Raw genomic sequence first — 23,144 nt, 5'->3', positions numbered from 1 at the left:
AGCAGCTCCAAATTGTGACACAGATCACAATAAAGGCATGTATACACACTGTAAAGGAATTATTCTAACCTTCAAAAACTGGTATTATCCTCTCTATTTTACCTTCCTAATGCCAGGAATCAAACCTACACCTCTCTACATTAAGTACTGTTGTACCCATGAGCTTTATATGCCCCCAGCTCTAAGTGCTCTATCTTGAAAACCTGTTTTCTTTGCTCTGATTGAAAGGAGCTGATAGGAGCTTTGGTTTTTTTAGATCTTAATTGTGCGTGTGTTTCGTGTAGTTATTTGTATTGAGAATGTTTGCCTGCCCACTTCCGTTCATGCAAAATTGTCAGGGAATACCCACTCCTTCTTCAAGGGTCTATTTCTACCCATGCTGTAACATACTCTGTCGAAATCTGATTTCAGGACAAGCATTTCTACCATCTTCCTTTATCTCAATCCAGCACACACTGGCAGTCCACTGTTTACTGTCAGATTGGAACCAATTCCAAGTTGAAACACAAAAAGATGAGCCTGTCTTAACCTGAAGTGTCTGCATGCCGGTTTTCCAGATCCTTGGTCAAGCAAGAGGGATTCAGTCATTGACTTCCATCCAATGGAGATTGGTAAATGTCCCACTGTCCATTTTGTCAATGAACAAGCAGCCCTGCAAATGATCCATCTCGTGCTGGATGATTCGGGCTGTCCACCCACTAGCTGACCACACCACTGGCTCTCCTCTTGGGTCCAGTCCTGCAAAGGAAGTTATAGGCTGGCTGAGGTGAGGCTCTGCCCAGTGTGCTAAGCTCCTGTCCCTATTTCCTAATTCCTGTCCTGGCTATGCCTATTTATATTCTATCTACAGAGGCAGCATCCGAAAATGAATATGGACAAATGCCAACTTTTTTATTCAGCCTGATTCCCAGCTCTACTACAGGGCAAGGATAAGAAACCCCCTCCTCAAAGCTTTCTCAGGTGCTATATAGCAAAGATATTTCAGCTTAGCACAGTAGCAAATAATAACCACATTCTATAAGACAATGTGGACGACAGGCATGGAATGGTTTGTTCCTCTAGTTGGATAAAGCTGGATCCCGCTTTCTTAGACAAGCCCACCATGACATGTAAACTAGAGAAACCGTGTAATACCGTCACATATATATGGGAATCTATATACACACCTATGAGAGAGGAGAGACAGATACAGATTCCCTATCTAAATCTCCCCGGTTGGCACTCTGCGTCCCATCTAAGCGGGTTTTGCCCTGCTCCTCAGGAGTCCTGTCATCAGGATTTCAGGAATCCTGAGTTCCCTGTTCTCCCGGGTCTGGCTAAGGAGAGCACGGCCACCCCGCCGCCCCCGTCCCCTGCACCTGAGATCTGCACGGCCTGGAAGCGAGGAACACACGCCAGGAAACCAGCAACGCTCTCGCAGCCCTCGGGGAAGGTGATCAAGCGGTTGTCCAGCACCCTCAGGCTGGGGTTCACCAGCACGCGAAGCGGAAAGGGCTCCATCTGACGCAGCTCGCGCATGCGCGGTGAGAAGGTGCGGAAGAGCGCGTCGGGGAACTCGAGCGCCAGCACTTGCAACAGCACCCCCAGCTGCGGCGCACTCAGACCCACGCAGCGCCGCCGTCGCATCACCTGCACCAGCCGCCCCACGAGCCGCTGCAACTCCGGCCCCGCCAGCTGCGCGGGTTCCACCGGGGCCGCCACGGTGCGCAGCACCGGGTCCCCGACCTGGCACACGCGCGTGTATGGCGGCTGCGGTGCGCCCCATACGAGGCGCCTCAGGTACCGCCAGTAGGACCGCGTGCGCGCGGGGCCCTCTAGGCCGGCCGACGAGCTGCAGCTCCGCACCCCGCCCAGCGGGACCCTCGCCGCTACCAGCAGCCCACCCAGCAGTCCCATGGCGCCGAAACCACCGCGACCCGTCCTCCCACTAGCGCCAGGGACGCCGGGAAGCGTAGTCCCGCGCGACTTCTGGGACCAGTCATCGGAGACAGCAGCCAGGTGGCGGTAGTCGGTCGGCTTTATTAAAGCTCCCACATACCACAGTGCCCCGCGACATCCGATATCCTAGGCAAAGCAGTCTCAACCTCCACACGAGCGGCGACCTTCCCTCTCCAGATGCCTTTAGTCCTGCTCCCCAGCCTGGGTGCAGGGAACACTGCCTATGGCTCCTCACTGGGCGGCTGCGCAGGCAGCGGCTCCTCTTCCACTGGCTCCCCAGGCAGAGGTTCCTCTGGTTCTCCCTTCTCTGATCCGCCCTCGGGGGCCGCTGAAGTAACTGGTTCCAGGCCAGGCTGCTCCGCGGAAAGCTCTTGAGCTGGGGCCACGAGGTCGGGCACTAGCTCCTGGCCATCTAGACAGAAGACTGTCTCTCTCTTAGGCAGGATAAAGGCGAGAGGCTCCTGGATAGCGCTGATGTTCACATGCCCAAGGTTTCCGTGCTTGGAGAGCTGGGTGGGTGAAATGCCTAACCCAGATGGTAGGAAAAATGAAATGGAAAAGAAGTTATTAAACTCAACGCAGAGACCATGGTGGGGGCGCTCAGGGTAAAGAACTGACACAATTACATATTCCAATACTGCGAGAGCATATCTGTAATGTATTAAGACTGTTACACTGGAGTCCCACGGTAAGGGTGGTTGGAGCAGAAGCCAAGAGCCATTAGAGTCCTGGGATAGACACCAAGAGAAAGGGCTTGTGGAGAACAGCCACCCTTAGCCAAGGTTATCAGTGACCCCGCTGGCTGCCTGAGGAGGGGCTGTGTCTCCCCTCAGCCCTACTCCATAAGAGATCTATAACTGAGGGAGTTTTTTTTTTTTTTACTGGTCTTATTTTTTGAGACAGGGTCTCTTTATATAGCAATGGCTCTCCTGGAATTCACTATCTAGACCAAGCAGGCCCCCAAATCACAAAGATCCACCTGCCTCCTGTTTCCCAAGTCCTGGGATTAAAGGCCTGTGCCACCAAGCCCAATGAAGAGAAAAAAAATTTTTTTATTTTGTTTTTTGAAGTCAGAGTTTCTTTCTGGGTAGCCCTGGCTGTGCTGGAACTCACTCTGTAGACCAAGTTAGTCCCAAAGTCAGATCCACCTGCCTCTGCACCATTTCTCTAGGAGGCGGAGGTATGCAGACTAGAAGTTTAAGGTCATCTTCCAATACACAGTGAGGGCTACTACAGGACACTCTTGTCTAAAACAAATAAATAAACAAACAAAAAACCAAAACCACTTCTTTGAATATTGTATATAAAGGAAAGCACACAATAGGTGGTCCTTTTGTGACTGGCTTCTTCCGCTTGCCCAGATAATCCACATAGTGTATGATTCCATTTCTATAAAATGTTCAGAAACGACAGCTCAACAGCAAAAGTTAGACAGGTACAACTGAAGAGTATCTACCAATGGGATCTTAAGAGTGACAGACTTCTAGAACAGGTGCTAGTAATGGTTAGCCCACCTTTATATATTTTAAAAAAGGCACTGACTTATGCCAATGCACACAATACTTACGAAACTAAATACCTATAAAGCAATTTAAAACTTCTTACTCTTAAGACAGGAGTGGTGCATGTCTGTGACCCCAACCCCTAGATGGTGGAGGCAGGATGACCAGAAGTTCAAGAATGACTTTAACTATGTAGCAAATTCAAGGCCAGCTACATGACTTAAATTAAAAATATATTCACATACTCATACCCACACACAAACTTTACATCAATACATAATTAAAAATAATAAAAATAGGCTAGGTGTTGGTGGCACACACCTTTAATCCCAGCCATTCAGAAGGATCTCTGAGTTTTGAGGCCAGTCTGGTATACAAATTGAATTCCAGGACATCCAGGGCTACATATGAGACCCTGTCCCAAAACAACCAAAAACAACAATAATAAAATCATAGAAGAAAACCAGAGCTAGGTGTCATGGTTTATGCCTTTAATCCCACTTTGAAGAGACAGAGGAAGACAGATCTCTTGAGTTCCAGGTCAGCCTGGGCTACACAGATCCTGTAACAAAAGGTAAAAAATTTTAAAAGTCTTTCCTTTTTCTTACCTAGAGTCTGGGCTATCTGAGCTGGTGGGAACAGGACTTGAAGACAGCGGTTCAGATACGGAACAAGGTCTTCCAGGAAGGCAGTGCAGAACTGGACAAAGATTTCGAGCTCCCCACTGCTGAATGCAGCCTCTTCGGCACGGTGGAATGCCAGGATTGTTTTGGTTACCTACAAGACAAGAATGACAACCTCAGAGAAGTCTGCTGCTGCTGACGATGTGGACAGCACAAACATGCAGCATGAAGAAAGTTCTTTCACAGCTGGGCGGTGGGGGAGTACACCTTTAATCCCAGCACTCAGGAGGAAGAGGTCGGTGGATCTCTGTGGGTTCAAGACCCCACAAAGAGTCATCATGCTCTACCAGAAAAACTATTAAGACCACACTAAACTTCTCTAAGTCAGAAGGCACCATGCTTATTTGGACTGGTTTAATACAAAACCCTGGCTGCCTGTTAACAAAGACAGACCAAGGTAGAAGAAAATTACCCACCTTGGCAAGGGCATCCTCCAAGGCACGAGTCACATCCTGTGCTAGGGCCACAGGACAGCAGAGACGCAGATCATTGAAAGCAACCAAAATGTTGTTGAGGAAGCAGGCAAGCGGCGGGAAGTCTAAGAGTACCATCGGTGGTTGCAATGTGCCAGGTTGTGTGGTTGGCACTGCCGTAGGCATGTTACTGCTGCCCAGGATGGCTGCAGCTGAGATGAGGGTGTATGAAGTCATTTCATCCTGGAACTTCTCTACTGCTTCCTCAACTGCTTTCTGGAAAGAGCTGATTGCCACTCTCTGGAAAACAGGAGCCAACTGGCCCCGGAAATCAGCCCCCACCCGGCTAAAGGACAGCCCAAAGTACATGCATTGGCCCAGCAGAGAATCCAAGCGCCCTCCTATACCCCGGTAAAGATCAGTCTCTAGCACTTGCAGGAACTGTGAGATTTTCTGCAGCACCCAGCCATGGAAGATGGCACCCTCATTCACAGTGTACTCTCCCATGGCAGATGGCAGCAATGGGTCCTCATCCGAGAAGATGGCACGGTACTGAGTGATGATATCAAAGAGGTGGACCCGGCAGGCCTCAATGGTTTTTGTGATATGGAAATAAGGATCATCATTAGGGATGGCAGTCAGGATGGAGCGAAGCCAAGCATCCCGGGCCTGGAGAAACTTCACCCTCAGCTCAGCCTCAGTGAAGACATCCATGCGCCGGAGATAACCAATGACACGCAGGCAAGCTGGGAGCTGGATGTTGGTCCTCAGTTGCTGGATCAGCTGGCTCAACATCAGCTGCATGGACTGGCGCACTTCATTCACAATGCTCTGACAACAGACACTGGGTTACAGTGGGAAAAGTACTCTGAGACCCATCCTACTAACCTGGACACCAGAGGCCAACATTCTTACGGCTTTCCCAGCATATAATGGATTTCTAAAGCTTACACCTGCAGGTTTACAGAGATCTGCTTGCATAACTATCTCTCTTGCCAGAAATCCTCCTATGATTTCCCATCGCAATCAGCAAACTACCAACTATTCATCATGACCTCAGGCCCTGCCTGATGCTCCAGCCTTTCTCATTATAGTCTAGTAAGAGCACTGGTTCGGGATTCCTGAAACACTGCAGTTTCTTTCCACTTCACCCCATCTGGTTCTCCTACTGGCTGCTGTCTCCCTAAATCCTCAAGCCCTGGTTCTTCCTCACCCTGACCATGCTAGCAAAGCAGCACTCCAACAGCCCTTCCCAGCCCTTTACCCTAGTCCCCAACTCAGTTTCCTCAAAGTCACTAAATAGCTAAGGATGGCCTTGAAGGATTGATCCTCCTGTCTCCACCTCCCAGGGGCTGGGTTTTTAGGCATACCCCAACCATGCCTGCCTGGCTTTCTCTGGCTTATTCTTCAGATATTTGCCAATATCTGCAATACTATTTTTTTAATTTATTTATTTTTCTTTAATGTGCATTGGTGTTTGTCATGTGTGTTGAGTCCCCAGGAATTGGAGTTACAGACTGTTGTGAGCTGACATGTGGGTGCTGGGAAATGAACCTAGGTGTTCTGGAAGAGCAGTCAGTGCTCTTAACCACTGAGCCATCCTTCCAGCCCCTGCAATATTATTATTTGTTAATTATCAGACTTCACTAGAATAGAAACTTCATGAGAGCCATGGCCTTGAGTGCCTTGTTCACCTGGTATTCCTGCTACCTGAGGCAGTGTCTGGCACATGAGCAATATGATCCTTGGCCAGGCAGTGCACACCTGTAATCCCAGTACTAGCGAGGCAGAGGCTGGCAGAACTCTGAGTTTGAGGTTAGCCTGGTCTACAGAGTGAGTTCCAGGATAGTCAAGGCTATACAAAAGACAAAAAACTAAACAAAAACAATAAAACCAAAACAAAAACAGAAAAGATCCTTGAATGAGTGAGCCATTATCTTCTGCTCAGCTTACCTGGCTGGCAGAAATTGATATGAAATATGCAAAGGTTTCTACTTAAAAGCTTAGTCACAACCGCAGAACTAATAATTACGAGACATCAGCTTGAGGGCCCTCTGGGCAAGCTGGCTACCTGGATGACAGGGATGGAGGAGTATTTCCTTTCCAGTCGGCGAACATAGGCGGCAAGCTCCAGGGCCTCTTCATAATAACTGTTTCGGACACAGGTGTCCATAAGCTGGGGAATCTCTAAAATCTCCAGGATTTCTGTGTGCCGGTTTAGAGTCAGGGTGTTCATCCGGCGCTTAGAGCTGATCTCCTCGGCCTCCTTCACAAAGTTCCTAGAACCAGTTAAGAAAATCTATTTCTCATTGTTCTGCACAGTACGTGGTTACCAAGCACTTACTGGGCACCGGGCTCGATGGTCTGCCTGGTTTATTTAAAATCTTCATGCAGGGCTGGGTGTGGTGATACACATCCTCGATTCCAGCCTTCCAGAGGCTGAGGCTGATATGAGTTCATGGATCTTTTTCTACATAGTGAGTCTCAGGCTAGCCAGGAATACAGTTAAAACCTTGTTTCAGAATCCTCATGTCAAACCTCTAACTCCTATTATAATTCAAGAAACTTTTTTTTGAGACAGGGTTTCCGTTCATAGCCCTGGCTGTCCTGGAACTCTTTCTGTAGACCAGGCTGGCCTCAAACTCACAGAGATCTGCCTGCCTCTGCCCCACAAGTGCTGAGATTAATGACATGTCACCACCACGTGGCTAAAGAAATATTTTTTAATACTTTATGTGCCTTGTTGCAAAGGTGTCAGATTCCCTGGAACTGGAGTTACAGATAATTAATAATTAATTGATGGCTTACATAGAGTAATCGAGATGGCTCAGTGGGTAAAGGTGCCTGCTGTCAGGCACCACCCTGTCGACCTGAGTTTAATCCCTAGATCCCACATAAAGGAAGGAGAGAACCCTCTCCTACAGCTGTCTTCTGACTTCCTCATGCACGTGTGATCTCCCTCCATGTAATTTTTAAAATGGCTTATAGATCTGGATTGCTGCAAGAATGGCCACATTTGGGGTTGAACTGCTCTAGGCCTCACGAAGGACTAAGGCAAGGCAAGGCAAGGCACTTGGCCTCTCTGGACCTGTCTCTTCGTTGGTTAAATAGTAAGAAGACCCATCGCACAAAGGCATGAAAGTTAGAGACAGGTAAGATGACATGTAAGGGGCCGGGTGGCAGCAGTGGTACACCCCTTTAGTCTGAGCACTCAGGAGGTAGAGGCAGGCAGAGGCATCCCTGGTCTACAGGGGGATTTTCAGGACAGCAAGGGCTACACAGAGAAACCCTGTCTTGGAGGGGGGGAAAAAAGACATTCATGAAGCACACAGGACCTGACAAAAAGCAAATGTATAAAAAGAGTAAACAGTTTCCTTGCCAGCTATTGGGGCTGTAGAGCTGACTCAGCAAGCACTGCTCTTGCAGGGACTCAGGCTCAGGTCCCCCCACACCACCCCAGTGCCAAGGATCGGGCATCCCCTTCTGGCATCCTTGGACACATACGGTGCTCAAACATTCGTGCAGGCAAAACACTCATACACATATCTTAAATAGCTATTAATATTTTCTCAATAGAGCCCTAACTAGCCTACAAGTCACACTCTTGCCAAGTCCCTCAGGTCTTAATGTGATGTGCTGCTGTTCGGCCTCTATTCTTTCTCTTTAGCTTTCTCCACTTCTCTATTGTAATTCTAGAATTGGCTTTATTAAGTCCTGAATCTCTTTTCAGGCATAGAGGGTACATAAGACTGGATGACTAAGGGTATAAGAGCGGGGACCTACGAAGCAGTATAGCTCAAAAAGGAAATGTTTTTGACGACCTATGATGTCCCCAAATAGGATTTCCATGTCAGCCTCATTTACCAATGGAAGTTTCAAAGCAGACAGCCTCCAACCCAACCTGTTGAATATTCCTAATTATAAAGGTACATAAATAGTAAGCAGACGTTTATATAGTGTTAAGTATGTCGGGCCCAATGTGTGATACACGTAGCTCTGGATGGCCGGGACTCAATACTCAGACGTGGGACTTCAAGACCTTGCGCTTCAAGTGCTGGAATCACAGTTTGTGTCAACAAGACTGGCTGAATTTTTATTATTATTTAATACAACAGCCTATGAGGGACTGGTGGACTCCTGGCTTCCAACTCTGACTTGGAAACTTACTAGCTGTGTTCTCGGACAAGTCAGTTCACTTGACTTCCTCGTCTGTAAAGTAACAATGACGGTACCTACCTAGGTGGCTGTGGTGAAATTTAAGTGGGTTAATAAGGCGACAGGGAGAGAGCTCTGCGCTCCACGTAGGGTCAGCTATGTCTAGCATCCTGGCATCCTGTCAGCTACAGATATGGGCCTCCCAGCATTAGGCCAGCCGCACCTGCAGCTCTGCTGAAAGCTGGGCAGGCGGTCGAGCAGGTGACCGAGGGACGTCTCCACGTCGCCAAAGAGACGGTGGATGCGCTCGGTGCACTCGGCACCGCGAATGAACGTCTTGTAATTGGCGAAGGCCAGGTCGCGCGTCTGCTGCAGCAGCTGGGCCCGCTCCTCCGCCAAGCGCTCGGGCTCGCGTCGCAGCCGGTCCAGCCCCGAGCCGCTCAGCTCCCGGAGGTAGCGGCCCACGTCCGGTCGCTCACGCCACTGGGCCTCGGGGAAGCGGTCGCGGAAGAGCGACGCCAGGAGTCCCTCATCCTCCACCTCCCCCAGCGCGGCTGCTGTGGCCGTCGCCGTGGCCGAAGCAGGAGCGGAGGACTGGAGAGTCACAGCAGCCGCCATCTTCCAAGTCAGCCAGCCACACGGTCACTTCCTCTCCAGACCCGGGAGGGCGCTGGCTAAGCGCCTGGAACCGGAAACGGTTGGGAACCATTTCCTTTCTCTATGGTTTCTCCGCCCAACCGGCTTTCCGGTCGCCGGAGGGCCTCCGAGCTAGGTGGCACTAGCACAAAGAACACGTGGCACAGGGCTAGAGAGGCACGCTTTGGTGTTGCCAGGAAGCGGGGTAAGGTGACTTCCGTTTCCGTCTTTCCGGGCACGAGGATCCCGGCAACCGAGCTTGCAGGAAAATGCGGCCTTTGACAGAAGAAGAGACCCGAGTGATGTTTGAGAAGATCGCGAAATAGTAGGCACCCGAGAGGCGGACGAGGGACGGGCGTGCGGGGAGCGGGGACGCGGCCCTGGGGCGGGACGGTCCTGGCGCAGCCTCCAATCTCCTTTCTGCCCTCAGCATCGGGGAGAATCTGCAGCTCCTGGTGGACAGGCCCGACGGCACCTACTGTTTCCGACTGCACAACGACCGCGTCTACTATGTGAGGTGAGGTGGGGTTTGGCGCGCACCGTGTAATCGGGCTGGAGGTCTGCGTCCGTCGGTGGCCGTCACCCAGGTACCTTCCTCCCTCGTCCTTGTAGTGAGATGATCCTGAAGTTGGCCGCCAACATCTCCGGGGAGAAGCTGGTTTCACTGGGGACGTGTTTTGGAAAGTTTACCAAGACCCACAAGTTCCGGTTGCACGTTACAGCGCTTGACTACCTTGCACCCTATGCCAAGGTGTGTGGAGCTGGTCTACATTTTGCCATCGGGGATGGAGTCAGGGAAAACGGCTAGGTCAGCACAGACTCATTTACATGGAGTTCCTGCCAGTATCAGCCCCAGATGCTTGGAGGTATTGCTGCTTGGGTATGCTTAGGAAGGGATGTGGACCTAAGGATGCCGCGTGGCTGCGTAGCCTAGAAACCTGTAGGGAAACAGACCTCCACAGTGTCAGCCGGTGAGCAGCGAACAGAAGTGGCTGTGATGAGAAGGATCCTGGGGTCCAAAAATAAAAGTGTTAAGCTTTCATGTAAATTATAGCGTTGAGATGTAGAGTTGAGGAAGGAACTCCATGGCGAAAAGTTAAAAAGATTAGCGTCCTAACAGTTTAAAGGGAACTTGTTTGTCCGTTTGTCCATCCCCTTCCTCTCCTTTAACACAGAAGCAGCAGGTACTCTCGCTACAGGATAGAGCTAACGTTTTTGGCTCTTGGTTTTTAACCCTCTTTCAGTATAAAGTGTGGATAAAGCCTGGAGCAGAGCAGTCCTTCTTGTATGGAAACCACGTGCTGAAATCCGGTCTGGGTCGAATCACTGAAAACACTTCTCAGTACCAGGGAGTAGTGGTTTACTCCATGGCGGACATTCCTTTGGTGAGTAGAGATGGAAGCCTTTTGGAAGGGATGTTGTTTCAGTCTGTGCACCTGTGAGAGTTACCTCTCAGCATCCTTTGAATTTCTCAGAGATACAGCTGTTTTAATAAAGCTTTTTGGGGTTTTTTGTTTGTTTGTGTTTTGTGAGTGAATTGGTGTCTGTTCAATTCTAGGGTTTCGGGGTAGCAGCAAAGTCTACTCAAGACTGCAGAAAAGTGGACCCCATGGCTATTGTGGTGTTTCATCAAGCAGACATTGGGGAATATGTGCGGCACGAAGAGACACTGACTTAGGACGGTCATCCCAGGACCTTTTTGCCGTGTGAAAGGACTTAGCTTAGTTTCCTGTGTGCGGACATCATCGTGTTAGATTTGGACAGCACTGATATATGCAACTTGGATTCTTACTCAACGGAAATGCCTAAAAATAGGATTCCAGGCCCACTTTGACTACTTGGCAAGTTCAAGGCTAGCCTGGACTACGTGGTGAGACCCTGTCTCAAAACTGAAACCAAACAAACCAAAAGCTGTCATGTGTTTGAGTAAATAGTGTCTCTGTTCTCCATCTACATCACCTTGGAATCAACAGACTTGTTCTGATAGCGAGTTCTAAGTCACTGCACTGAGGACAGGAGCCGTTTTATTGTTATCTGTGATAACCCTTTTGCAGGCTAGTAAGGACATCTTGGACTTTCTATTATTTTGTTAGCATCTTAAAGATAGAAGCAGTCATTTAAGACTAGTAGGCTCTGCTGTGATCTTACAGATGGGATTTAGTAAAATAGTAGATGCGGTTCAGCTATTTTTCTTTGTGGTAAGCGGTGTATGATGTGGAAGACCCTGTACTCAGGCCTCGATTCTGCTGCCTGCCGGTTGTGTGGTAATGGACAAGTCACTCCACTTAGACACGCTTCATTTTCTTCCTTTGTTAAAAGGGGAGAAAGCCATGAAACTATTGAGTGTGGTTCTACACACCTTTAATTCCAGCACTGTGGAGGCAGAGGCAGATGGATCCCTATGGATTTGAGGCCAGCCTGATCTGCATAGGGAGTTCTTGACCAGCCTAAAAAACAAACTCAAAACCCACAAAACTGGATAAACATCTTTAATCATCAGTGTAACAGTCATATTCAGGATTAAAAATAATGATTGTAAAGCTTCTTGCATAGGATCTGGCGGCGAACAGTTTTGGAATAAATACTAAGATATATTTTTAAAAGAACTTTAGATGTATTTTTTGTGTATGAATATTTTGTCTGTATGTACGTGTGTGTGTATAATTGCCTCATGGCATGGAGGCCAGAAGAGGGTCTTGGATTCCCTGGAACTATAATTACAGACGTATGTGAGCCGCTGTGGGGATGCTTAGAATCAAACTGGGTCTTTCCCAGCAGCCCGTACTTTTAAACTATTGAACAGTCTCTCCAGTCGCCATTTTAAAAAAATTGTATGTGTGCCAGGCATGGTGATGCACACCTTTCTTCCAGCACTCAGGAGACAGAGGCAGGGGGATCTCTGAGTTCAAGGCCAATCAATAGTCTATAGTAAGTTCCAGGACAGCTAGGGCTATGTAGAGAAACCCTGTCTCAAAACAAAACACTGTGTTTGTGTGAGTATATTCTACTTGGGTACTAGTATCCTCAGAGGCCAGTCTTTGGAGTTAAAGGCAGTTGTAAGCTGCCATATGTTGGTGTGTTAGAAACCAAATTCCTGTCCTCTGAAAGAGATGGCTCTTAACTCCAGAGCCACCTTCCCTGCCTGTATTGAAACATTTTTGTTATTTTTTAATTGAAACAGGGTCTCACTATGTATTTGAACTCAAAGAGAACCATCTACCTCTGAAGTGCTAGAATTAAATGGGTGAATACTACAGTGGGCTCAGAACCTTTCTTTCTTCTTTTTTTTTTTTTTGAAATGATTTGTGTAGCCCTGGCTGTCCTAGAAGTTGCTCTGTAGACCAGGCTGGCCTCTAACTCAGAGATCCACCTACCTCTGCCTCCTGAGTGCTGGAATTAAAGGCGTGCACGGCTACCACCCAGCCTCTTTATTTTTTGAGACAAGGTCTCAACATTGTATCTAAGTTGGTCTGAAACACTAAGTAGTCAGGCAGTCTGCCTTAGCCACTCAAGCAATGGTATTGTAGGTCTGTGTCATCGCACCTAGTTTCCAAAGGTAACAGCCTTTAAAATACTTTCGACCACAGAAAGGCACTGTAGGGCCAGCAGGATAGCTCAATGGGTAGACTGGCAGAGTGGTAGGGCATGTGCCACCAAGTCTGATGTTGAGTCCAGTCTCTAGGACGAGGTAGGAGGGAATGCTGACCGTCACAGTCCTATCCGATGGATTGAAAACTTAAAGCCGCTCAACAAGGCTCTGCTTTGACCCGTCATTTTCAGCTCCCTCTCAGAGCTTTCTAACGTATTTTGAGATCCGGTCTTGAACTGTTGAGGCTGACCTTAATGCTTCCACCTGTGGGGTGCTAGGGTGCAGACCTGTGTGCCCCACTCATTCATCTGGTGCTAGGATCAAAGCCAAAGCTGCTGCCTGCAAAGCAGGGCCTCTGTCAACTGAGCTCCATCTTCAGAACCCCCTTCCAGGGCTTCCATTACCTTTTAAGTGGAGTCCGTGAAGGGGAGGGGACAGTTATGTAGAGGATGGTATTTTCCAGTGTGGGTGGTGTACACACCTTGGCAGATGCAAGTGGGGAGGCAGATGCAAGTGAATCTCTTGAGTTTGAGGCTAGCTGAATTGCCACAGTAAGTTCTAGGCCAGTGAAGGCTACATACTGAAACTGTCTCAAAAACTGGTATTTTGGGGCTGGAGAGATGGCTCAGCAGTTAAGAGCATTGCCTGCTCTTCCAAAGGTCCTGAGTTCAATTCCCAGCAACCACATGGTGGCTCACAACCATCTGTAATGGTTACATTACACAACCATCTTAAGGCATACACACAGACAGAATATTGTATACATAATAAATAAATATTTTTTAAAAAATGGTATTTCAGTTTAGTACATAATACATATTTTAGAATAATCAGCATCAGAACTCACTTTTTTATTACCACTTGCATTTATTAATGAACACAAATAGGATTTAAGTTGATTTTTTTCCCCCTCCAAAAAAGCTGATTTGACCAAAGCTTTGACAAAGATGCCATATATCAGCATCTCAGCTTCGTGTCAGCAGCTGAGCCAGTGAAAAGACGTTTCAGAAAATAGAGCTGAAGGACCCCAGAAAGAACAATAACGAGACTCTGGGCTGCGGACCACTGGTTCACATAGGTGTAGGTGGACTGGAGAAGGAGGAAGTCAGCCACTTTCCTCATCCTGGCAAAGTTGTAGAAGCGCCACATGTGGAAAACATGGATCTCCATCCTTCGTGTACTGATCTGTGGGAAAGGAGGAATGCTGTTCTGGCTGCGGCTGCACCTCGCCTGACTAAGGTAACTTACCTAAGTCATGGTACTCATGACTCTGACACACATACGGTTCTAGAACTCGACAGGCAGAGGCAGGTAGATCTCGGCAAGTTCCTGGCAAGTTCCAGGGCAGCCAGATGTTACACAGAGAAACCCTATCTTGAAAAAACCAGCTGGGCAGTGGTGGTGCATACCTTTAATCCCAGCACTCAGGAGGCAGAGACAGGAAGTTCAAGGCCAGCCTGGTCTACAGAGCGAGTCCTAGGACAAGTTCCAAAGCTACAGAGAAATCAAGCAAGCAAAACAAAACAAAACCCAAAGTGGTACTTTGGATGTATTTGAAAATTTTTGCTAAGGTAGTTCTAAAGTTGGGAAGTATGCATGGGGCCTTAGACTGTACCTAGGAGGAAGAAGGATTTCCTAGTATCCAGTAATATCCAGAAAACTCAGGACCCACATTTTAGGTAAACCCTATTTCTGTCTTATTTAATTTAATTAATTTATTTATTTTTATTTTGGTTTTTTAAGACAAGGTTTCTTTGTGTAGCCCTGGCTGTCCTGGAGCTTGCTCTGTAGACCAGGCTGGCCTCGAACTCACAGAGATCCATCTGCCTCTGCCTCTGCCTCCTGAGTGCTGGGATTAAGGGTGTGTGCCACCATCACCCAGCAAGGTAAATACCCTTTTACTGAGCTACTTTTCATGTAGCCCAGGCTGGCCTCAAACTCTGTGTAGCCAAGGATAACTTTGAATTCCTGATCTACTCTGTTGAGTTATGGGTATAAGCTGCTATCATCAGTGACAGGAATAATTCTCGAACAATTTTAGATTGAGGTGTGTACTTGGCATGTCATTACCCTCTGACTGATGTCTTCTCCCTCCAACTCTGTTAGGCTTATAAACAAATACCTTTGGCAAGATGTCTCTTGCAAGTACCAAATTTTGCCATTTTAGCACAAAAGCAGTCATAAGTGATGTGTAACTGTCAATGAACATGGCTCTATTCCAGTAAGAGTCAGGCTTACAGAACAAAAGCTTCTGTGTGCCAAGGAGACAGTGATGGAGGAGATCCCTGCAGCCCACGTCTAGTCAGAGGCTCTTACCCAGAATCCAAACGAAATTCTTACAAGGAGTTTTTAAGAAAAAGATGACCTCCCCCCACACACCTTTTTTCACCATGTGGTGCTGGGGCTTGTACCTGCCAGGCACGGGCTAGCTAGCACTGGTTACATCCCCAGCCCCAAGCAAAGGAACTGAGTAGACATTTTCTCAAAGGTCTACAAAATGGTTAATAAGCATATAAAGAGATGTTGGATTTTTTTTTTTTAATTAACCAAAGCAGGGCAGTGGTGGTGCACATCCTTAATTCCAGCACTGGGGAGGCAGAGGCAGATGAATCTCTGAGTTCAAGGCCCACCTGGTCAGTTCAGTAGTGACTCTAGCGCTGAGGGATTCTGGAGGGCATGGGACAGTCAGATGTGTCTAGAGTTTCTTTCGGGGACTCTGCTTTAAAGACTGCTCTGCTTTAGATACTAGGTGTAGCTGCAAACCTTGTGAGCATGTGTTAAAACAGGCAGTGGGCTCGATGATCTTAGCCATTGTTCGCCCAGGCCTTCCTTGGCACCAAACAGGAGCTCCATGCTGCATGCCGCTGCACTGAAGGGTTCAGCTCCCCTTGCCTATCTCGTTTCTGTCACGAGTCATCGTTCTGGCTCTACCCCACGGATGCCAATCCCATCACCTCGATCGCGTCCAGAGTGTCGTTCAGCTGCTTCCTTTGGTTCTGTCTGTGATCCATTTCAAGCCCCTCATAGAAGACTCCGAGGTTGAGGTACACTTGCACAGAACTGAAGCGACTCTGGTCATTTCTTAGGCAAAGCCGATAGAACCCTGTGGGAATTCCTGGATCTCATTATCACAGGTTAGGGGTCCCACCATCTGAAGGTTCCCCTAGACATAGCTGTTCACCAGTTTGTTTTATTTTTTGTTGTTGTAGATTTTTCTTGGATGGGGGATGTTTCGAGACAGGGTTTCTCTGTGGAGCCCTGGATGTCTTGGAACTCACTCTGTAGATCAGGCTGGCCTCAAACTCAGATCCACCTGCTTCTGCCTCCAAAGTGCTGGGATTAAAGGCCTGTGCCACTACTGCGCAACTTGCTTTATGTTTTTAATTTGAGGCAGATTCTCACTACATTCTTCAGCCTGGCCTTGAACCCAGAATTCTCATGCCTCAGCCTTTGTAACACTGGGATAAGTCACTTGTTACCACTTTTAGTTTGTTCCCTGGTTTCAAAATTACTACTGTAGCATCTGTTTAGAAAGTAATAGGACCATTTTTAACGCAAAGGACACTGTTCTTGTTTTTGGGGTTTTGTGTGTGTGTGTGTGTTGCTTTCTTTCCTTTCTTCCTCCCTCCCTCCCTCATTCATTCATTCATTCATTCATTTGAGACAGGGTTTCTCTGTAGTTTTGGAGTCTGTCATGGAACTAACTCCTGTAGACCAGGCTGGTCTCGAACTCACAGAGATTCCCCAACCATGTTTCCTGAGTGCTGTGATCAAAGGTGTGGGTCACCACTGCCCGACCCTTATTTCTCAGTTCCATAGAGACTTCTGATCACTATCATAGCCTGGGGAATGGATACACACCTGTCTCTTGTGTGGCGAAGTTAATCTGGCCCCGGACATCCTGGGAAGTGTCAATAAGGAAGCCCTGTGGAGTATGTACGGTGGCAGCAATGTGATGGTCATGAGACATCCCGAGTGTGCGCTGAACCTTCCGACACCATTGAAAAAAAAGAAAAGGTCCCTGCTCCATCACTCAGACACCAGCGACATGGTAGGACAGACGCACCCCGGGGTCAGCATAGCAGCTCACACAGATGGTGCTCCCCTCCCAGCCCTTTTCTAGACACTCAGAGCTGAAGATGGCTTTTCGGCTGCCTCCATGATGTTGCTGTGGACCCACATCAACACCGAGCGCTCTGCTGTGACACACAGAAGGCAGGACAGAGTCACCCCAGTGATTCCCCTGCTGAGGAAGAAAGCAGACCTCTGCCACACGGGTACAGATCAGTGCCACACACCTGGAGTTCCTGGCTGAAGTTGGGGTGACTGAGCTCCCTGGAGTGACCAGGATCTGGTGCTTGCTGCTTGAGAGTCCCCTCCCCAAAGCAAGCAGTACCCTCCCTCCGACATTTGTCCTCAGTAAGCTCTGGTCTAGCATAACATAGATCATAAAAGACCAGTAAATTAGGCCAGGTGGGGTGATGCATACCTTAAATTCTAGTACTCAGGAGGCAGAGGCAGGCAGATCTCTGAGTTCAAAGCCAACCTGGTCTACAGAGCAAGTTCCAGGACAGCGAGGGCTACACAGAGAAACCCTGTCTTGAAAAACAAAAGACTGGTAAGTTAACTTCAGTGGGCAATAGAGTTTACTACTGTGTAAATCAATCTTAGGAAGTTGTTATGGATGGGTATGGCGGCACACACTTTGGGAAATGCAGGAACCTTGTACCTTCTCACCTAGAAAGGCCCACATATTGAGATCCTATCTCCAAAAACTGAAAAGAAAAAAAAAAGCTAATAGGTTTCCCAGATGAAAACAGAGAACGAGGTTACAGCTCCGCAGAGTGCTTGCCTAGCACGTGCTCCGTATCTAGGGCGTGCCGCCGCTGCACACCTGTAGTCCTAGCATTGGGAAGGTGGAGGCGGGATCTCAAGTGTGAGGTCACCTCCTTGACTGTATCCTGGGCTACATGAGACCCTGTCTTACCCAAGAGCCTTCACAACTTAAAAAGACAAGACAAGACAAAGACAAAGACAGTACCTCTAACTTTAATATTAACCTCAGAATCCTTAGGTGGCATAGCTCTTTTGGGTGTACTTGCCCAAGGCATGGGTACCTTCCTAAAAGAAATAGATGGGTCGGCAGTTAAGAGCACTGGCTGCTCTTCTGGGGGTCCTGAGTTCAATTCCCAAAAACCATATGGTGGCTCACACCCATCTCTACTGGGATCTGATGCCCTCTCCTGGCATAAAGGTGTATGTGCAGATAGAACGCTCATATTAAATAGATACATCTAAAAACAAAACCAGAATTGTCTGGTTGCATAAACAAGCTTTGAGCTGGTTATTCTCTGGTTTGAGGATTAACAGAGGCAGGAAGAGCTGATGTTGCCCTCCCCCCAGAATTAACTTCAGTGGTTTCATTTGAAATCTATTACCTGACTCTTTCATCTGACTCTGTTGCAAATGTAACTATTTTAGAAGGTATTGGCTCTCCCGTCGCCTCAAATCAGAGGGAAAGCGATGGCTGTCTCCTGAAGAAGCATGGGTTTGTCCCTTAGATTTGTGCACACTTCCGTAGCTGCCAGTTCTAGATCAACCCATATGCTTTAGCCCCTGTTGCTGGCTATTCACCCAGCTCTCATCCAGAGTTGCCCTCCGATTGACGGTCCACTGATTCACAAGCGGCAACCACAGCATCACACATGACCTGACTCGCTTTAAAAACGGTATGGCCGGAGGCCTCCACGCACCTCATAGCTGAAGTAGAAGTAACCCATCTGTTCAGCAAATTGCCAGAAACATTCCATATCTCCTGGATGGATCATGATGGCAAAGTCATGTTGTTCAGCTTCACGGAGGAGTGGTTGGTCCTCAGAGCCCACTAGGGTACCTGTTTCCTGACTCTTAGCAGATGTCACCAGGCTCAGAGCCACCAGCCCAGCCACACAGAACAAAGCGAACATACCGATTCCTGTGGATTCTTCTGCAGGTGAGCTGTTCACAGCCCTGTGGGAAGCTTAGAGAGCATCTGGCTAATCATTAACCCCACGAGTCACAGTTAGGACCAATTTCAGGGCTATCATAGATATTTTGCAATACAAATGTCTCCCCCGCCCCCACCACATCTTGGCTCACAGATAGATTTTACTTTCACCTGAAGAAAAGTGGCTTGCCAGATCTACTTAATGGGTTCTAGAAAAACACTGTATTGGAAGAGAGCTTTCCATTCATTCTTTGTGCTGTTTTCTCAGGTCTTGCTTCTTGTAGATTAAATATCCGACAAGTTAATTTATAGCCATTGTGCATACTGACAAAAGCTGGCTGAGATGAAGTTTCGCGTATCAAATGGCCAGGTGCCACTTACTGTCTACTCAACACTAGGGTGGTATTTGGCCTAGAGCAAAGCACAGCACATACATGCACACCCAAAGTATTTTTCTCACATTTGGGGGTGGGGTGCAGGGGTCTCCTATGTAGACCAGACTGTTTTTAAAGATGTTTATGTATATGGATGTTATGTCTAGATGTATACCTGCACACCAGGAGAGGGCACTGGATCTCATGGGACTACAGTTATAGAAGGCTGTAGGCCTCCATGTGGGTTCAAGTCTCACCTCCAGTAGAGTAGCCAGTACTTTTAAAAAAAAAATATTTTTATTTTATGTGCTGCATTGGTGTTTTGTACGCATGTGTGTATGAGGATGACAGAGTCCCTAGAACTGCAGTTACAGGCAGTTGTGAGCTGCCATGTGGGTGCTGAGGATTGAACCCGGGTCCTCTGGACGAGCAGTCAGTGCTCTTGACCACTGCTCTCTCCAACACCCAGACTAGTCCTGAACTCCAAGATCTGCCTGCTTCTGAGTGCTGAGAGTAAGACGCATGTCACCACACCCAGCTACATAAAAGTTTTCATGTACGAACAAGAGCTGGCTAGTTTTATGTCAACTTGACACAAGCTATGCTCATTTGAGGAAACCTCAATTGAGAAAGTGTCACTATATAATCAGGCTACAGACAAGCCTGGAGGACATTTCCTAATTAGTGATTGATGGAGGAGGGTCCAGTCCATTGTGTGAGGGGGCTGGTGGTCCTGGGTTCTGTAAGAAAATAAGTAGAAAAAAAAAAAAAAGGAGAACAAGCCAGTAAGCAGCACTTCTCCGCAGCCTCTGCATCAGGGCCTGCCTCCAGGATCCTGCATTGCTGGAGTTCCTGTCCTGACTTCCTGAAGATGAACAGTGATGTAGAAGAAAAAAACCAAATAAACCCTTCCCTCCCCAAGTTACTCTTGGTCATGGTGTTCATAGAAACCCAGATCAAGACAGTAACAAGAAGGTGGTCTACCCCTCCACTGAGTTCTCCTGATGCTGACTTTCACCTACTGGTCTATCTAAAGCTCTCCAAAACCCTCTGAAAGATGGACAGTGGTGGCGCACGCCTTTAATCCTAGCACTCGGGAGGCAGAGATCTCTGTAAGTTCGAGGCCAGCCTGGTCTAAAAGAGGTAGTTCGGGACAGCTAGGAGTGTTACACAGAGAAACCCTGTCTCAAAAGACAAAACAAAAAAACAAGAAAGATAATCTTGTTTAAACCTTCCTTCTCTTCTTTCATCCATGATTTCTTCAGCACCCACAGGGAGGGAAAGGCTGTCCAAAGTCCACTTTAATACCATTATATATTCCAACCCTAAAAGTATTATATATCCTAATCTTCAACCTCCTTTTCATGGTTTCAACACCCACTGATTCTGTGACAGGCACCAAGCTCAGAGTGTGGCCAACATTTTTTTTTCTTCCGAACAACAGCACTACAATCAATACTGTCATCTGCTACGCTGGGTTGAGGGCAGTGACACAAACCTCGAAGGGTCACGGCCCCACAGTAATAGCTGGCATAGCTGGAGTCCTTATGTTCTAAGACAGTTTCTCAAGATGTTCGTTCCCAAATTCTGACATCTGTAACGTAGGGGCAGGCGAAATAGGATCCCACAGTGCACCCCCAGGAGGCCTAGCATTTATAACCCTGCTGCCTCAACCTCCCAAGTACTGGAATCTTAGATGGGTACTGCCCAGCTTCTTGTTTTTATTTCAGGGAATGATTGCAAGTGTTGCCTCCCAACCGTCTTAGGTGTCTAAAGACTTGGCTCTCGGTTGGTGGCACTGTTTGGGTAGGTTTATGAGATGGTGTAGCCTTGCTAGAGGAGGGATGTCACTAGGGATGAACCTCCTCTAGGTTTTACTTTTTGAAACTGGGTCTATCCTTGAGCTCACTCTGTAGACCAGGCTGGCCTCAAACTCACAGAGATCCGCCTGTCTCTGCCTCCAGAGTGTTGGGATTAAAGGATTATGCCCAGCTCTCTCTGCTTTGCAGTCTCTCTGCTTTGCAGTTCACGGTGAGTGCTCAGCTTCTGCTCTGGCTGCCACACCTGCCTGCCGTGATGGAGATTTTTGTTTTGTTTTGTTTTTTGAGACAGGGTTTTCCTGTGTAGCCCTGGCTGTCCTAGAACTCAACTCACTCTGTAGACCAGGAACTCTGTCCTGGAACTCACAGAATTCCACCTATTTCTCTGTCTCAGTCCTGGGATTAAAGGCATGTGCCACCGCCACCTGGCTGTGATGGCTTCTTTGTCCCTCTAGAACCCTGATATGGAATAATCCTCTTGTGCATCATAAAGATTTGCTATTGGAATTGGCTTAATAAAACACTGATTGGCCAGCAGCCAGGCAGGAAGTATAGGCAGGGTGACCAAACTAAGAATGATGGGAAGGAGAAGGGCAGAGTCAAAAGAGATGCTGACCAGATGCGGAAAGAGCAAGATGGGCACACTGTACTGAGAATAGGTACCACCATGTGGCAGAGTGTAAATCAGAAATGTGGGCTAACTTAAAATGTAAGAGCTAGTTAATAATAAGCCTGTGCTATTTGCGGACCATTTAAAATACAAAGCGTCAGAGTGGTTATTCGGGAACTGGTGGGAAGGAAAGAAGCCCCCCAGAGAATGAACACGTGGTCTCCAGGTTACCAGTGGTCTTCCCTTGTAGAACTTTAAGACAACTCTGAGGCCTCTCAGCCTTAGTGCTTTCCCCTCTCCCCTGGGAACCAGGAATCTAACAATCACCCACACATGTACTGAAATGTTGGAAACTTTCCATCTCCCTGAGTCTTTGTGAATGTTCTCCAGATAGAACTCAGTTATTGAAATTGGGGCAAGATAACCCTTAAGATGTTGACTCAGTTCCTGATGTTTTGACTCAGTCCCTGGGAATGGATCAAAGTAACCCTCAAATGTTTCCTCTTACCTCACCTGATCTGGCAACACCCACCAGTCCTGGCTCAGACCAATTATTGTTAATAGCCCTTTGAATTAGCCAATCCCAACAGTTGGAAAACAACCCCTGAGTTCCCCCACCCCTTGTTTCTATGGTTTTTTGCTTTAAAAGTAGCCTGCACCAGCTATTTGAGGTCCTTGGCTTGAATTCTGAGCGACCCTGTTACGACAGAAATAAAATTCTCATGCTTTTACATCAACTGTGGTGTGAGAGTGTTTTCTTGGGGCAACTCCTCCTCAGTTATTGGACTCTAGGATCCAACACCCTTTTCCTCTCTGGTGATCATTTCCCCACCTCAGTGTTTTCCCAGAACCACCTGGGAGCATTGGCACCCAATTATACCTCGGTATCTTTTAATTTGATCTGACTGGGATTATTTGCCTCGGTGGAGAAGTTTGTTGGCCAGAAGAAAATACTTAACAGTAATAAGCAGAGATCAGACGTCAGTTCCCCTGAAGCCAGACAGTAAGCATCTCACCACCTGGGAGGCCTGACTGCTCTGGGGCAGTTTTCCCCTACCCCACCCCCACAGGGTTTCTCTGTGTATCTCTGGCTGTACTGGAACTTACTGTGTCGGCCACCAGGCTGGCTTTGAACTAAGAAAGATCCTTCTGCCTCTGCCTCCTGAGTGCTGGGATTAAAGGTGCACCACGTGCCTGGCTTGCTCTGGGGCAGTTTTTTTCTTTTTCTTTTTTTCTCCGCACCCCCCCCCCCAAGACAGGGTTTATCTGTAGCTTTGGAACTAGTTCTTGTAGACCAGGCTGGCCTTGAATACACAGATCCGCCTGTCTCTGCCTCCTGAATGCTGGAATTAAGGGTGTGTGCCACCACCGCCAGACCTGTCAGCACAATCTTAACATAACTTATGTTAAAAGCAGCATTTATAGAAAAATTTAGTTT

General features: G+C 47.8%; 3 protein-coding genes across 6 annotated transcripts; 1 reads left to right on the top strand and 2 right to left on the bottom strand.

The window, feature by feature from the left end:
* Positions 1 to 419: 419 nt before the first annotated feature.
* Cog8 (component of oligomeric golgi complex 8) lies at positions 420 to 9,334 on the bottom strand. Of its 3 annotated transcripts, XM_048430900.3 has the most exons (6): positions 8,915 to 9,334; positions 6,608 to 6,815; positions 4,540 to 5,367; positions 4,049 to 4,217; positions 2,288 to 2,464; positions 457 to 738 (listed from the first exon to the last, which is right to left on the bottom strand). In XM_048430900.3, the coding sequence occupies exons 1-6, from the start codon at positions 9,307 to 9,309 to the stop codon at positions 581 to 583; spliced, it is 1,935 nt and encodes a 644-aa protein (XP_048286857.1). In that variant the 5' UTR covers positions 9,310 to 9,334; the 3' UTR covers positions 457 to 580. The 3 variants fall into 3 exon arrangements, with proteins under 3 accessions (XP_085537753.2, XP_048286857.1, XP_048286839.1); XM_048430882.3 differs by lacking the exon at positions 457 to 738 and having other exon boundaries at positions 2,000 to 2,464; positions 8,915 to 9,333; XM_085681627.2 differs by lacking the exons at positions 2,288 to 2,464; positions 4,049 to 4,217; positions 4,540 to 5,367; positions 6,608 to 6,815; positions 8,915 to 9,334 and adding an exon at positions 1,359 to 1,943 and having other exon boundaries at positions 420 to 738.
* A 163-nt stretch (positions 9,335 to 9,497) lies between these two features.
* Nip7 (nucleolar pre-rRNA processing protein NIP7) lies at positions 9,498 to 11,944 on the top strand. Its single transcript, XM_048430924.3, has 5 exons — positions 9,498 to 9,652; positions 9,758 to 9,844; positions 9,940 to 10,078; positions 10,572 to 10,712; positions 10,886 to 11,944. Exons 1-5 carry the CDS (start codon positions 9,597 to 9,599, stop codon positions 11,003 to 11,005), a joined length of 543 nt encoding a protein of 180 aa, XP_048286881.2. The 5' UTR covers positions 9,498 to 9,596; the 3' UTR covers positions 11,006 to 11,944.
* Positions 11,945 to 13,763: 1,819 nt separating this feature from the next.
* Positions 13,764 to 18,925, bottom strand: Tmed6 (transmembrane p24 trafficking protein 6). 2 transcript variants are annotated; one of them, XM_085681631.2, is made up of 4 exons: positions 18,670 to 18,925; positions 16,778 to 16,841; positions 15,871 to 16,019; positions 13,764 to 14,101 (listed from the first exon to the last, which is right to left on the bottom strand). In XM_085681631.2, exons 1-4 carry the CDS (start codon positions 18,880 to 18,882, stop codon positions 13,874 to 13,876), a joined length of 654 nt encoding a protein of 217 aa, XP_085537757.2. In that variant the 5' UTR covers positions 18,883 to 18,925; the 3' UTR covers positions 13,764 to 13,873. The 2 variants fall into 2 exon arrangements, with proteins under 2 accessions (XP_085537757.2, XP_048286894.2); XM_048430937.3 differs by having other exon boundaries at positions 16,778 to 16,904; positions 18,670 to 18,924.
* Between the last annotated feature and the right edge of the window lie 4,219 nt (positions 18,926 to 23,144).

This window comes from Myodes glareolus, chromosome 22 (assembly GCF_982192425.1).
Source record: "Myodes glareolus chromosome 22, mMyoGla1.1, whole genome shotgun sequence".
Classification (NCBI taxonomy): domain Eukaryota; kingdom Metazoa; phylum Chordata; class Mammalia; order Rodentia; family Cricetidae; genus Myodes; species Myodes glareolus.
The sequence above is the reverse complement of the archived record's forward strand: the minus strand, read 5'-3'. Positions and strand labels throughout refer to the sequence as shown.